Raw genomic sequence first — 14,659 nt, 5'->3', positions numbered from 1 at the left:
ATTAAGACCATGTTATTAATAATACTAGATTCAGTATAATGCAAAGAAAATTTAAAATAAATATTTCTTGTTCTTATAATTTAGTGATGTTTATTACAAGCCTCTGTTACAAATCTTTGCATTATGAAATAAAAATAATACATTAAAAATTACATAAAAATACAGCAGTTTAAATTAAAAATAATTTGTATTTTGTAAAAGAAAAAAAAATACATTATTTTTATTCATCAAACATCGTGTAATTTTTCTCGGACTTCAGTTCATCCATTTTTAAAGAATAATATACATTCACTAATTTCTCAGATCTTTCAACGCTTAAACGATTTCGTAAGTTAGAATGTACGAAAGACCAATTAGAAAATAAACGTTCAATTTGGGCCGATGCTGCAGGTATTTTTAACAGTTTCCGCGCGAGTGATGACAGATGAGGATGTAGTGTTGCTGCAAGACCCCAGAATGTCTGTGCTGATTTTATCCCTTTCTTCTGCAAGGTTTGAAAGATACCTATTGTTTAGATAATTATCCAATCCTGATTGATCTTCAATATCTAACTGTTCTGTTATAAAATCTAGAGCCATTGCTCTTTCATTCTCTTGATGAAAAAATTGTTTACCCTGATACTGTGGGTGCATAAGGTTTGCAGCAAGAACAATTGGAGTTAAAACCTTTTTCAGACGAGCTTGGACCGTTTTTATAATGAAATCGTCATCCGTTGGAATATTTAGTTTTAGCCATTCCTCACAGGCATCTGCTATGCTTGCGTCAGATCGTTGACACCGATTTATGAGTTCACATATAGGATCGAAGAGTATAATGCAGTCTAGTAATTGAGTCTCAAACGAAGATTCGCTTAACAATTGTAAATTATGCGTAGCAATTGTAACCTTTTGTTCATCTACTAGAGTTCTCATTAAATGTAAATTTTTTAAGCAACATCTGAAAGCATCGCGATAACTGCACCACCTTGTTTGGCATGGCAACATAATTCTAGATCCCCCGCGATTTTTTAATTCTCTTTCTGCGCTTGCCGTTCTAAATTCTCGTAATAAATTACTAACAGATTGTGCGAAATCCATCGGCACGAGAGATTTCGCTAATAAATTGGCACTGTGACTATGGCAAGTAGAATGCCAAATATTTACTTGCCGTCCCATGGCAATCATTGGCGACGCATTGTCAGAAACTACAGCATATATAGAGATTTTAAATTTTTCGTTTGCTAATTGTACAGCTTCGTTGACCATATCTTTTAACTGCTGAGACGTTTCCCTTAATTCAGTAAAATCCCAGGATTTAAGAAATATGCTTCTTTCATTAACATTGTGAATTATACACACAACATTTTTTGTGTTGGCTGCTGAATTTTTCCACCCATCGCATATGAGAACTCCTTCAGAACCTTGAGTTTGGATCCTTTCCTTTATTACATTCTGATGTACTTTATCCAGAATCATTTTAGAAAGGGATTTTCTTGTCGGTAGAAGATAACTTGAGTTTAGCAGCTGTAGAAATCTTTTAAATCGTGGAGATTCTACAACATTCATTGGTATGTTGCATCCAAAGAAAAATTCACCTAAGGCAAGGTCAATTTCTTCTTTGTTTATCTGAAATAATTATTAGAGTTTGCATTACTTCTACAAAACACCTTGTTTTTGGGAAAATACATGGGAATACAATGTTTAGTCCATGGCGCAAAAAACTTTTCTTTTTTTGTTGGCCTCTGTATTAACAAATGTGATTATATCTAAATATAATCTAAGTATAATATTTTATTTAACATACTGTCAATAAATATTCTCAAAAAATCATTTTTCTAATAATGAATAACGATTACTTACACAAGTATTTTTATTAGTAGAGGAGTTCATTTTTTGGAGGCTATATTCTGCATTCTGTAACATAAATATATTTTTTAGATAAATTAAGGCTATCCTATAATTATTTCTTTATTTTTTAAATTATATATTTTTAAAACAATCTTTAATAAAACTTACCAGTCACTTTAACCTGAGTTTAACCTTTAACTGCAAACGGAGCAAACGGCGCAAATCTGGTAAACACAGATGTTTGGTTAAGTTGTTCATAGGGTATTATACATTTTATACGTTTTAACGTATCTTACCGTAAAATACTGTAAAATGTAAAAAACCCTAGAAAATGCTCGGATGACCAACCCTGGTTCCACTTATCGCTCACAACGCTCGCGAGCATCATTTCGCCCTTGTTTAAATTTGACAAACAACAAGGATGAAATGATTCCACGAGCGTTGCGAGCGATAAGTGGAACGCACCCTCAGTTATTTCTTGTATTTTTCGACAAATTTTTTATTTCTATGAACATCTTATAGGTAGAAATAAATGGAAGGAAAAGTCATCAACATGAATATAAAAAAAATTCCTGTTGAACTTCAACAATTTTATGCACCGATGGTTGAGCGATATTCCAGATTTCTGCGCGATTTCAGTCCGAAAAAATTCATAAACATAAAAAATGAACAATTTTTTCTCATTTCTTTGTACAGAGGCCGCCATATTTAATTTTGTAGTTAGAATATCTCTATTCTGAGCCCAAATTTTGTTAGAGCACACCCAAAAATATAAGGAACACTTAGCGTTGATCCATTTATTCCTCTGTTACAGACATGAAAGTGAGGTTTAAAAACATGTTGAAAAATCAACGATCTTCATCGTTAATGGGTTAAAGCAAACTAACGATAAGCGGAATTTTTCCTCACCTGGAATACAGGCTTCAGTTTCATCTTGATGTCGGCCATCGTTTTTTCCAAAGCTCGTATCCTTGCCTCATGGTTCTCTTTGATGGCGCTAGATGTAAATGGCGCTAAATGTAGATGTAGATCGGGACTATCGGGAGGTATGTCATCATTACTCTCCTGAGCTCCAATATCAATCTCGGTGTCAATGGTCTCGGTTTTCTACGAGAAAATAGTAATATGCAATAACAGTTTAAATATATGTAATATCTAAAAGGTACTCAGGACTTTTTGACTCAATTTTTGATTAAAAAAAAATAGCTAATCGGCGCTCTTTAAGAAACACCCTGTGTATATGTATGAGAGAGGTGTGGTATAGGCATAATTGGCGATCTAGTCTCATTCATTTCTTGGTTTCTATTACAACTTCTATACTTACTTCTTGTATAACACTTAGACTCGTGGGCTCAGTAATAGTATGGTATCTATTGGTCGATTCTTTCCCTGAAATATATTCCAATGTAAAGACTAGACATTACAAATAATGACGCAGACAATACATGAATCATGAAAAGAAAAATTAACACTAATCCCTCCAACCATGCACTTTTGTGTCCCACGCGTTTTTAACGGTTGTTTGTTCCGAGAATCCAACGATCGTGGGATAATCCCCCTCTCGAAACGACAAACTATCAAAATCGCGTTGGGACACGAAAGTGCATCGTTGGAGGATTACGTCAGTGTTGTGTGAAGATAAGTGAGAATTTTTTTCGACAAAAATGTATTTTTGTGTACAATTTAAGCGTATTTAAAATATTTTTGTTATAAAAAAAAAATTGACATTCCACAGAGGACTATTATGGCTCAGAGATAGGCGGAAGAGGTGGGGGGAGGAGCATCCGATTATTAAAAAAATATAATTTTTTACATAAAAAATATCTTTCACACTCCAAATAGTCCAAATTCGTCTTGTCTTATTCAGAAATTCTTTTTCTGGTATCTTTAACCCGTTGAGATCACACCTCTTAAAAGTAACGTAGAGGTCACATGGGGTCCAATGGACCCCAAACTTTTTTTTTCTTAAAAGTATACTATTTTGAGAGTAAAACGCAGGAAGTTTTTTTGCTCTATCTCAAAAAATTTTGATGAATATTGACCCCACAACAGTTGCCATTGGCGTTCTTTTTGATGTATCGACTCAAACCTTAAACTGGAATTTAGTTTATGACTTCCTCTTTATAATCCAATAATTCTTTAAATTTTATGTTGAAAAAACGCGAAAAAAATTTTTTTTTTTCGAGAAATTTGACTCTTTTCACAAAAATATTTATCAAAATTTTTTGAGATAGAGCAAAAAAACTGTGCGTTTTACTCTCAAAATAGTATACTTTTAAGAAAAAAATAAAAAAAAATCCTAGGGTCCACTGGACCCCATGTGACCTCAACGGGTTAAAGTCTTCCTATACCACTTAAATATTACCAAATTTCTGGCAACAAAATTAAGTATTCTTATTTAATTAACAATTATCTCAATTTTTTTCTCATTCGCACTACTTTTAGGTTTCATTTGCGTGCTAAAACATTAAATTTCGTCAATTTGTTCATGAGTTGTGATTTTTTAAATAAACAAGTCGTAACGTGCGTTTTTCAACATATAATTGTTGTAAAAAATATTTTAATAAATAATTTCCAAATTTTCTTTACATTGATTTTTAGTCGAAGGTATAAAGATATAATAATTTTTCAAAGTTATTAACATACTGAAAAACGCATGGGACACGAAAGTGCATGGTTGGAGGAATTAAGTGGCGGAAAAAACGTTGGAGGGATTAGTGTTAAAATAGAAAATTTTTGAAGTTAATTAATACATTCCATTATCGCGCGACATATTCAGGTGCTTTTTCATGCTGATGCTCGACGCTCGATTTGGGCGTCAAATTTGATTACGTGATAGGTCACGTGATAGTCTTTTTCAGCTTTGACGCTTGACGCTCAATTTCAGTCAATTGCTTGTCAGTTGCAAATCGTTGACTGTAAATAGAGTGTATATATCGTTAAAAAATAATTAGACGTGTTTTGACGCTCGCATATTTGATGCTATTTCGCCTTCTACCGATGAAGTTGGTCACGTGACCATCAGTTTTGACGCCCAAATTAAGCGTTGAGCGTCAGCGTGAAAAAGCCTCTTTCCTTACTTCCAGCTGAAGCAGATGACAGTCTCATAGTTCGCAATGAGGTTAATTAACGAATAACGACACGTGTTTCCCAACGTGTTCGTGCGTGTCTGGTCATGAGGCGGTGAGATCAATAATCGCGACGCTGCTCAAATGAATATAAAAGGATTATAATATCTCTCCTGATTAAAAAAAAGGTAAATCTGAAGAATAGTGGCCTCCTCACCGATTTCGTTCAACTTGGGCTTAATCGACGCGTTTTTGCACGAAACGACCGAATCTGGCAGAAAAAAGTGTCGCTCTGCCCCGCGAAGCGAGATATTAACGGTTAAAGTTGACAGGAATCAGGTTATGATTCCTGTCATACCGACGAGCTGTAGCGACTACTGGCGACTACGAACATGCCCTGTGGCCACATGCGCATGCTCAGTGGCCGCACGCGCATGTAAAACTGCGCCAATTTTAAATGAATTAATCGTGCAGAATAACCAAGCATCTCGATTCAAGCAGTTAGGTCTCACGCTGGGAGTTTCATTAGTTTAATTATGCGTGGGAAGCACACACACACACACACACACACACGGGGGGTGCAAGAGGGGGGCTTTCGGCCCCCCCTCCCCCGCACCCACCCCGTCGGTAGGCAGCGTGGACCTCGCTTTACAACATAAAGTACATGCTAAGTTGTAAAACGAAATTATCGCCCCCCCCTTCGGCCCCCCCCTCGCACTCCCCTGTGTGTGTGTGTGTGTGTGTGTGTGTGTGTGCTTCCCACGCATAATTAAACTAATGAAACTCCCAGCGTGAGACCTAACTGCTTGAATCGAGATGCTTATTTACATGTACTTTTCATATACCACTATTCTCTGCTTTAACAAATTATTTCTGTTACAAATATTAAGCGTTTAAGTTAACGAAACATAAATAATTTGTTAAAGCAGAGAATAGTATGAAAAGTACACATAAATATTTACTTTTCATATATCAACTATTCTCTGCTTTAACAAATTATTTATGTTACAGATATTAAGTGTTGAAGTTAACGAAACAGAAATAAAATTGTTAAAGCAGAGAATAGTTGGTATATGAAAAGTTCATATTTACATGTACTTTTCATATACCAACTATTCTCTGCTTTAACAAATTATTTCTGTTACAGTTATTAAGCGTTTAAGTTAACAAAACATAAATAATTTGTTAAAGCAGAGAATAGTTGGTATGTGAAAAGTACACATAAATATGTACTTACCAAGCAGACAGTTGTCACGTGACCTTCTTTTGCATGCGCGTGCGGCTACGGAGCATGCGCATGTGGCCACAGGGCATGTTCGTGGTCGCTACCAGTCGCTACATCGCGTCGGTATGACAGGTCTCATAACCTGATAGTCGTCAACTTTAACCGTTAATATCTCGCTTCGCGGGGCAGAGCGACACTTTTTTCTGCCAAATTCGGTCGTTTCGTGCAAAAACGCGTCGATTGAGCCCAAGTTGAACGAAATCGGTGAGGAGGCCACTATTCTTCAGATTTACCAAAAAAAAATCGACATGTATATGATAAATATACGTTAAATACAAGAAATCGATTTCTTATTTCATATAGACGACACATAGACCGACCGATATGTTGATTTCTGAATTCTGAACCCCTGTACTCTACGAATTTAACTACTCTTCGCGGCTGGACGGCTCTAAATCTAACTGAGATGGAACTCCGACTACTACGAGTTAGAATGCCAGGAACAAGCTTCGCCGGTAATATCCTTCATCTGGAGTTTCCCCAGAATGTCGAAGCGCACCGCGTGCCTCGTTTTCAACATCTCGTCGACAAGCTCGTTGTCCTTGCAGTTCCAGTTAGATTTCGATTTTTAGGACCGTAGGGCGGCGGCGGCGGCGGCGGCGGCGGCGCTCGTTTGGCTCACAGCACGTAGGGATCCGGTTGAGGAATGCGGTCTAGGGGCAGGAAAAGCAGGGCGGGAAAGGGATGCGAGGGGGTGGGACAGGGAGACGAAGAGGGTACTGGCAAACTGCAACGCGCCCTGCCAATTTTCGAAGCTTTCAAAAGCGACGTGGATTTATGGCTCTTCCCGAAGTAACGAGATTCCGTGAGTTCGCGGCTTTTCCAGTAGCGGCTATGGATGCTTAGTGCCGGGATACTTATGATGCACCGATAATATCGAAAGCGCATCACCCTATCAACCTGACTTAAAGACGCTCCGTACTTTTGACTCACGTCTACGTCCTAATTAAGCCGTCTTTCCGCAAATAATTCTCAGCCGATTGTTATTTTCATTATATATATTCTTCAATTGCAATATATCTTAATTAATCAGTTGAGCGTGGCAGATGAAATAGGAATGGAATTTTTATATGGTGAATTCAATGCATTTTGAATAGAAATTAGTCGAAACTTTTATTAATACTTAAAGCCTAGTTTTATACGGTGAAATCTTTAAACCAATACTAATAATTACATAAACTAAATAATTTGGCACAAAATTCGCGGCATTTATTGCAAACTTTCTTTCTTTTTTTGCAAACGGAATTTCTATGCCTATCTAATAAAGTAATCGTAACAAATATATGACGAAAAAGTAACGATTTCTACGCGAAATTCTAATTACCCTCATTTTTACGAATATCCGTAATTCGTAATCTTTTTCATTCAAATTGTTGCACGAAAAATTAAAAAAACGAAAAAGTTAGGACATTAAAAATCGCGATGAGATATCCATTAACGCGCGCACAAAATATTTCCGATTTCTGATTATTATTATTACTTCGCATCTCACGAAGCTCAAGCGTCAATTTTAACGCTAGACGAGGTTGCAGAAAGGGGAAATCATCAAGAACGAATAAGAGATGTAAGGCGACATAATGACAAATCGCATTTATAAAAGATCGTATATATTTTATTGTTGGAAATCAATTCTAAATTATATATTAGTAAAATATTAAGATATTTATTCAATCGCGACTGTATAACAAAATGATAATTAAGATTATCAAAATCGAAATTTAAAAAATATAACACATAGTGGTTTTTAACACTTTAAGCAAGTATTCTTGACATGTATCTATCTTTTCTTTTAATGTGAAAGGACTGACTTATACCTCTTTTTTATTTGACGCTTCTTATGCAAATGTTCGCATCTACAAATCTACAAGCGGAATACATTGCATTGATTTCAGAAGTGACGATTTCGGCGGAAAGAAAAACCATCACCTGTACCCTAAATTCTACTCACTTTCGCATCTGAATCTGTAACAAAAACATTATACTATTGATTAGATTAAGTTAAATTGTTTAATAAATAAATTGAAATTATTTGTTAATTCGTTAAGTTACTTTATATTCAAATTAATGCGTGATATCCATGATATAAGTGAGCTCAGCTTTTGATTTTTAAAAACATCAGGATGAGCATCAATAAATTTTTTTGTTTGCTCAATGGTCGGTAGACTGGCATTTTTCTTAAACGATGCTGCAAATCGTGATCTGGCTAGTTCAGGATGGCTAGTCCAAGATGCTTATAAGATGTATTAATATTTAAAAAACCGTTTTCTATCAATGATATATGTATGTATCTCGTAACCGTATTTATTACGGTCTTTTTTAGTTATAGTTATTCGCGCGGAAGAGAGAGATCTAAAATTTAAATACTAAATTTTACGTAATTAGACATTTTTCTCTGACAAATTACTAATTTTTTAAGCAATGAGTTATTTACTTTTGCTTAAATATTAATTTTTACGTAATTAGTATTTTTTGTGACTAATTACCAATTTATTAATTAAATACAAATTTAATTTGTTGTTAAGGCTGATTTATGCTGGTCGTAACCGTTGATTTAAGCCGTAATCCCTAAGAACATTCCCAAAGATATTTCCGTGCAAGTTTTTATACTCTTTGATTGCTGCTGAACGCATTTCCTTCCATGAGTTTAAATTTTCGAATATTGCATAGGCATAATTTGGTGAATAGTCATTTATTGCAAAATTCAATTGTGCTAAATTCACTTCTTTTTACGACAGCGTGAAATATACGATAATAGTCCGCCTGCCGTACGATTTTTAAATATTTTCTGATTAGCTTCTATTAATTTTTGTGCTTGGTCTTTAGTTGGTAGGCGGCCGTTTTTTTCAAACGATGGTTCAAATACCGATTTTACCAATTTTTTCTCGGGCGATGTCCAGAGTGATCCTAATAATAAAGAAAATATGTTAATTCATACTTCCATGAGTTTAAATTTCTTTTTTGGAGAACTTTCGCCGTGCTACATCTTTATTTAATGCACTGCTATCATCTGTCTGTTGAGTCTTCTTAGGGAATAATACATCCTTATATATAGTGCTGGTATATTCATTCATAATGTCACATCGCGACGAGGACGCTCCATCTACACCGCTCATCATCTACACCGAAATAATTATTTTTCATTAAAATTCAATAATTTTTTGTTACAACATCAACTTCTTTTCTGCCTAATACAATAACACCATTTAATTTTAACATTCACGTACGATTTTTCGATCAATAAATTTAAAGCTGACTTTTCTATAACGATAATTAAAATGCATTTAAACAATTTTTTATTTTTCGCTTCTCTCATTCCCTTCGTAGTGTTCGTTTTTCGAGTCGTTTCGAGTACCGTCTCCGTTAGAACTGGTGCCGTCGCGAGGCTCAAAGTTGCACGATTGTGAAAGGAGGGAACGGTCAAGCTGTGTTATTGCAATCATCCGTTCTTAACAGGGCTGAGCTAAGGGTATATCACGTTTCCCTCGAACTATTCTTTCTTCCTTTTGTTAGGGTTTTCATTTTCCGTATTATTAGTGTTTTCTTCTTTCATAAAAAATTTATGATGCTTGCAGAAATAATAAATAAGTACAAATGTTCCTATTATTATCAATAGTATGATTTTGTCGTTCAGTTTGTCTTCGCTAGTTACAACTGACCCTGCAGTTTCTGCGAAAAATTTTGGCAGAGCCGCAGTAAAGGTAATAGCTGCAATTATAAATAGAGACCTACAAATGGTCGCAGTGGTCGCACACATGATCGTAGCTTCCTATCCCGACAACAGAGAACAGAGAACAAACTGCTACAGAGAATGAGAGAACCGTACTCTGCCATAGTCAACGTGACAGCGTGACACAACGACTGATTTCAAAATCATTTTGTATATAAAATATAATCGTGTATTCGGGCAACATTTATTTAATATTTTTAAATATTTTTATATTTTATCATGAAATAAAAATAGATATGATAAATAATGAAAGGAGATGAAGATAAAAATGACAGGCGCGCGATCTAAGTTTCGTTAACGAGAAGTCGATGGAGAATGATACATTTGCATTTCGCAATTGTATGACATCCCGCAGCGCGATGACAAGACTTAACACGAAAGAAGTGACGTAAAGAGATGGTTGATGTTCCACTGTGAAATATCACGAGTAACATACAAAGGGTTAATTGCGTTCTGCCATGTTAAGGCGCGATTATGCTATTATTATTCCTATTATTATTAATAGTATGATTTTGTCGTTCAGTTTATCTTCACTACTGACCCTGCAGTTTCAAAACAAATTCAAAACAACCTCTCTTTAATGATACCTTATATATAAGATTACGTGTATGATTTGTACACTTTTTAGGCAAAAATTGGTAACCCCTTTATCGATCATTGCCAAATTCAACACCAATCTATCTTTAATGGTACTCTATCCATAAAAAAAAGTGTGCAAGTAGAAACTTGCACATTGCTTCCTCATAGTTTTTATTTTTTATTGTATTCAGGCTCTTGTGCTTTGTGCCTTATGCCTTGTGCCTTGTGCCTCCTTACTTTCGACGGCGTTGGCTTCTTTCAGTGCGGTAAGCGGACAATTTCTTCTGGAAGCTTGTAACGCTTGGTGCTGGTTCTTCTCAAGATTGTCTACCCGCTTCTTGAGATTTTGATTTTCCTGTTCCAACGCTCGTACATAGCATTTGAAATTCTGCAGCGACTCCCCGTTGGTTTGAACAGGGTCTTTCTGATTAATGAATGTGCTACATGCCACATTATCTGAAAATGTTGAACTATCTATAGGACCATCTAATGCTTTTCTAATAAGAAAACGTTTAAAATTAAATATTAAAATTTTATATTAAATTTTGAAATAATACTGTTATATATACAGATGACGAACCTATAAAGATGAAGCCTTGAGTCTTGCCAGATGTCGCGACAGGAACAACTTTACTGCGCCATAATTTCTCTTGAAAGATTTTTTATGTTTTTTAAGGAAATCTTCGATTATCTTTTTGCCAGGCACTTTCCATTTTTCTATCAAAAATGGTTCAAATTCATCGATAATAAACTTTTTTTCTTCGTCCGTCCAATTCCGCCCACCATTTTTGTTGTATTCAGCCTCTATAAATTTATTAGGTCGTAGAGGGGGCGGGGGATTAGTCCCCAAATCGCCACCCCTCGTGCTAATATTCTTTATTTTTTTCCGTACATACAACACTTGTACTCTGAACATTTCTGTACATTTACATACATTTTTTTACAATGTATGCATTTTATGCTTTTCAACTCAAAAGAATGTTTTCAAATCGGATGAGACTTCGGACGACTACGTTGTGTTATTTTTTTTTCTTATTCAACACACACATACACAGGTTGTTTGACTCTCTACAACACTGTATTGTTGTATTATATATATATGTTACATTATATATATATTTTAACTCGGTGAAGTCTTCCCATATCGGGTGTCTTTTTTGGTCCACGGTGTTCTGTCTCATTTTTTTCTATTAAATTTTTTATTAAATTATTTTTTAATTCTTTGTCCTACAATCATTTTCTCAGAATGCAGGAAAGAGAAACCTAAATCAAGGTTTTGTTCGTCTTTAGCGCTTTTTTCTTCTTCTCGCTGTTTACGCGATAGCACAAATACTCCCAATTTATCAGCTGGTATCTGACTCTCTTCTGATACAACCAGATACACAGGCGCAAGAGAAACCGATGTAATATAAAAGTTATTTGCCAATCAGTGAACGCGCCGTCATTTTCGTATACCAAAATTTTTCGTACGAATTTGAGAATCAAACCTTAAATTGCAAGTCCGACAGTGAGTGAGGCAGGGGAAATTAGCTTTTACTAAGGTGTAGTTCAAAAATATAGATAAAAGATATGTTTAATAATATAAATGTTTAACACAGATATTCATAATGAATTAACTTAATATAATGAAGGAACATTGAACATATATATTACAAAAAATACAATTTAAAACAAAACTAAATGTTTTTTATCTAAATAATAAATAAATTTATATACTTATAACAGATGTTCTCGATGTAATTGCCATCTTCCTCTAAACATAACGCGATTCTGCGCATGAAATTTTCTCTCACTCTGTTTAGCATGGCAGGAGTGATTTCTGCACATGCGTTGCGAATTCTATTTTTTAAATCTTCCTCATTTACGGGGAGAGTATCGTACACTTTATTCTTCAAAAAGCCCCACGCGAAAAAGTCCATAGGCGTAAGGTCGGGAGAACGTGGTGGCCACTTTTTTGAGGACCATGAAGTCCGATCCATCTCCTAGGAAATTTTCTATTTAAAACAGTTCTCGCCGAAAGAAGTGTGTGCGGGATGTCCATCTTGTTGGAATATAATTTCTAGTTTAATAGCTAGTGGCACATTTTCTAATAATTCATCAAGCCGATGGAGAAGAAATTGTGAATAATAACGTGAATAATAACGTGCTTTCACATTTCCCTCAATAAATTCGGGGCCAATGATGTGATCATCTAAAATTGCCAGCCACACGTTTACAGTCCACCCCGATGACTATCGTTCATTTTTTTTCCTTTGAATCTCGACTTTGGGGTACTTCGCCGTCGTCGTCGTTGAGATGCGCTCCAGCTCCAATAAGTAAGCACGTGTCGGCGCGAACGATCCGTCCTTGGAACATTTTTTTCTTTTATGCAGTGTGGATTGCGTTCTGCATAGTGATGCTCATTATGACGGTTTATGCATCCATCACTCCCAAAAGTTGCTTTATCCGTCCAGAGAATATTTTTCAAAAAATTATCATTTTCGGCATCATTGAAATCCACCTGCAAAAATTGAATAATTTGATATAAAATTGATGACGCAAGTTGATAAATAATAACAATGTCTAACAAGGGAACGGTCGGAAGTGTCCCTACCCGATTTGGATGCGCTTTGGATATGTTGTTGAGCATCAAAAAATATTAGACTCGTATTTTTTTTTTCTGCGTATCTCGACGTTTATTGGTTGAAAATATCCCTAAAAAATAACGACCGATTTGGATGCCCTTTGGATATGTTGTTGAGCATCAAAAAACATTAGACACGTGTTTTTTTTTAGTTGCGTATCTCGACGTTTATTGGTTGAAAAAATCCCTAAAAAATAACGACCGATTTGGATGCCCTTTGGATATGTTGTTGAGCATCAAAAAACATTAGACACGTGTTTTTTTTTAGCTGCGTATCTCGACGTTTAGGGGTTGAAACAACCCCTTGAAAATAACGGATTTTATAGTTTTTAGCGAATATTTTCGAAAATATAAGGCGTAACGACAAAACATTTGTACGAAATGTTTATGGCTTTTTGTGCTCTTTACAATGGCGTAATCAAATTTTTAAAATTTGTCACATTTTTTAATTTAACCCCACCCCCACCTATTATTTTTGCCAAATATAACAATTTTTCCAACGCAAATTTAAGAGCGTCAAATGCCAAATACATCTATGTGTATTTTTATTATACCATTATTAGATTTTTGGCAAGACGAGATGATATGTGGTATAGGCGTCGCGCTATATAGGTAGGTGTTGCGTTATTTCTGTTCAGTTGCGCCGTACGCTTAAAAATTTCCATTTCAACTCCGGGATGACCGAAAGCGCTGATGCAAAGGCTAGCGCAAGGCACTGACAGCGCTATTTCGAGAGTCCTAGACTAGCAACGGAATGTCGACTCCGACATTATAAATACCGCCGAATTGTAAGATCGGGCGGGCAGTCGCAAATCATAATCTGAACGAACAGGTGCGTCACATTAACCACTACAATAATATACTATCCCGGTTACGGCACAACAAAATCAACAACCAAATTCACGCATTTGAATATCATTTGCTTGTGTCATAATTCCGAAAAGCAAGCATTTCAGATCATAAGTCTGAAGTGTAAAGAACTGTGTTGTAGACTCGTGTGAAGTTTGCTACCCGAGCCAAAGGCGAGAGCGGCAAATCACACGAGTCTGAAAACGCTGCTTTCTCTCCTTGGTGCACAATATACTATAGTAGGTGCTTACAACGTGACATTTTATGAACAAAAAAGATTATATAGTCACTGGCAAAGAATTGAGTAAGAGCTGAATAAAAAATTATATTCAATATTCAATATCAAAGAAAAAAGTAACAAGCGTAAGAAACCAATAAAAGTTAACAATAAAAATGCACTTACATGTTCACAAAACGACAGCGTACAACACAGTTCTTTACACTTCAGACTTATGATCTGAAATGCTTGCTTTTCGGAATTATGACACAAGCAAATGATATTCAAATGCGTGAATTTGGTTGTTGATTTTGTTGTGCCGTAACCGGGATAGTATATTATTGTAGTGGTTAATGTGACGCACCTGTTCGTTCAGATTATGATTTGCGACTGCCCGCCCGATCTTACAATTCGGCGGTATTTATAATGTCGGAGTCGACATTCCGTTGCTAGTCTAGGACTCTCGAAATAGCGCTGTCAGTGCC

The 14,659-nt window shown here is 35.6% G+C and overlaps 2 protein-coding genes and 1 pseudogene across 2 annotated transcripts; all 3 read right to left on the bottom strand.

The window, feature by feature from the left end:
* Positions 1-231: 231 nt before the first annotated feature.
* LOC139820643 (uncharacterized) lies at positions 232-2,096 on the bottom strand. Its single transcript, XM_071791049.1, has 3 exons — positions 1,995-2,096; positions 1,839-1,892; positions 232-1,604 (listed from the first exon to the last, which is right to left on the bottom strand). The coding sequence occupies exons 2-3, from the start codon at positions 1,866-1,868 to the stop codon at positions 369-371; spliced, it is 1,266 nt and encodes a 421-aa protein (XP_071647150.1). The 5' UTR covers positions 1,869-1,892; positions 1,995-2,096; the 3' UTR covers positions 232-368.
* A 552-nt stretch (positions 2,097-2,648) lies between these two features.
* Positions 2,649-5,666, bottom strand: LOC139820632 (uncharacterized). The gene is made up of 4 exons (XM_071791039.1): positions 5,112-5,666; positions 4,907-5,030; positions 3,151-3,215; positions 2,649-2,933 (listed from the first exon to the last, which is right to left on the bottom strand). The coding sequence occupies exons 2-4, from the start codon at positions 4,932-4,934 to the stop codon at positions 2,709-2,711; spliced, it is 318 nt and encodes a 105-aa protein (XP_071647140.1). The 5' UTR covers positions 4,935-5,030; positions 5,112-5,666; the 3' UTR covers positions 2,649-2,708.
* A 1,297-nt stretch (positions 5,667-6,963) lies between these two features.
* LOC139820633 (uncharacterized) lies at positions 6,964-14,109 on the bottom strand (annotated as a pseudogene).
* Positions 14,110-14,659: the final 550 nt, after the last annotated feature.

This window comes from Temnothorax longispinosus, chromosome 10 (assembly GCF_030848805.1).
Source record: "Temnothorax longispinosus isolate EJ_2023e chromosome 10, Tlon_JGU_v1, whole genome shotgun sequence".
Taxonomy (NCBI): domain Eukaryota; kingdom Metazoa; phylum Arthropoda; class Insecta; order Hymenoptera; family Formicidae; genus Temnothorax; species Temnothorax longispinosus.
This window is presented reverse-complemented; position numbering and strand designations above follow the sequence as displayed.

What these genes read in the sequence shown, in the direction of transcription:
- LOC139820643 (XM_071791049.1), bottom strand. Translation starts at nt 1,868, where the DNA reads ATGAACTCCTCTACTAATAAAAATACTTGT. An exon ending in CTACTAATAAAAATACTTGT is followed by an intron (nt 1,605 to 1,838) that starts GTAAGTAATCGT and finishes TAATTATTTCAG; the next exon opens with ATAAACAAAGAAGAAATTGA.
- LOC139820632 (XM_071791039.1), bottom strand. Translation starts at nt 4,934, where the DNA reads ATGAGACTGTCATCTGCTTCAGCTGGAA. An exon ending in GTCATCTGCTTCAGCTGGAA is followed by an intron (nt 3,216 to 4,906) that starts GTAAGGAAAGAG and finishes AATATATTTCAG; the next exon opens with GGAAAGAATCGACCAATAGA. An exon ending in GTCTAAGTGTTATACAAGAA is followed by an intron (nt 2,934 to 3,150) that starts GTAAGTATAGAA and finishes ATTTTCTCGTAG; the next exon opens with AAAACCGAGACCATTGACAC.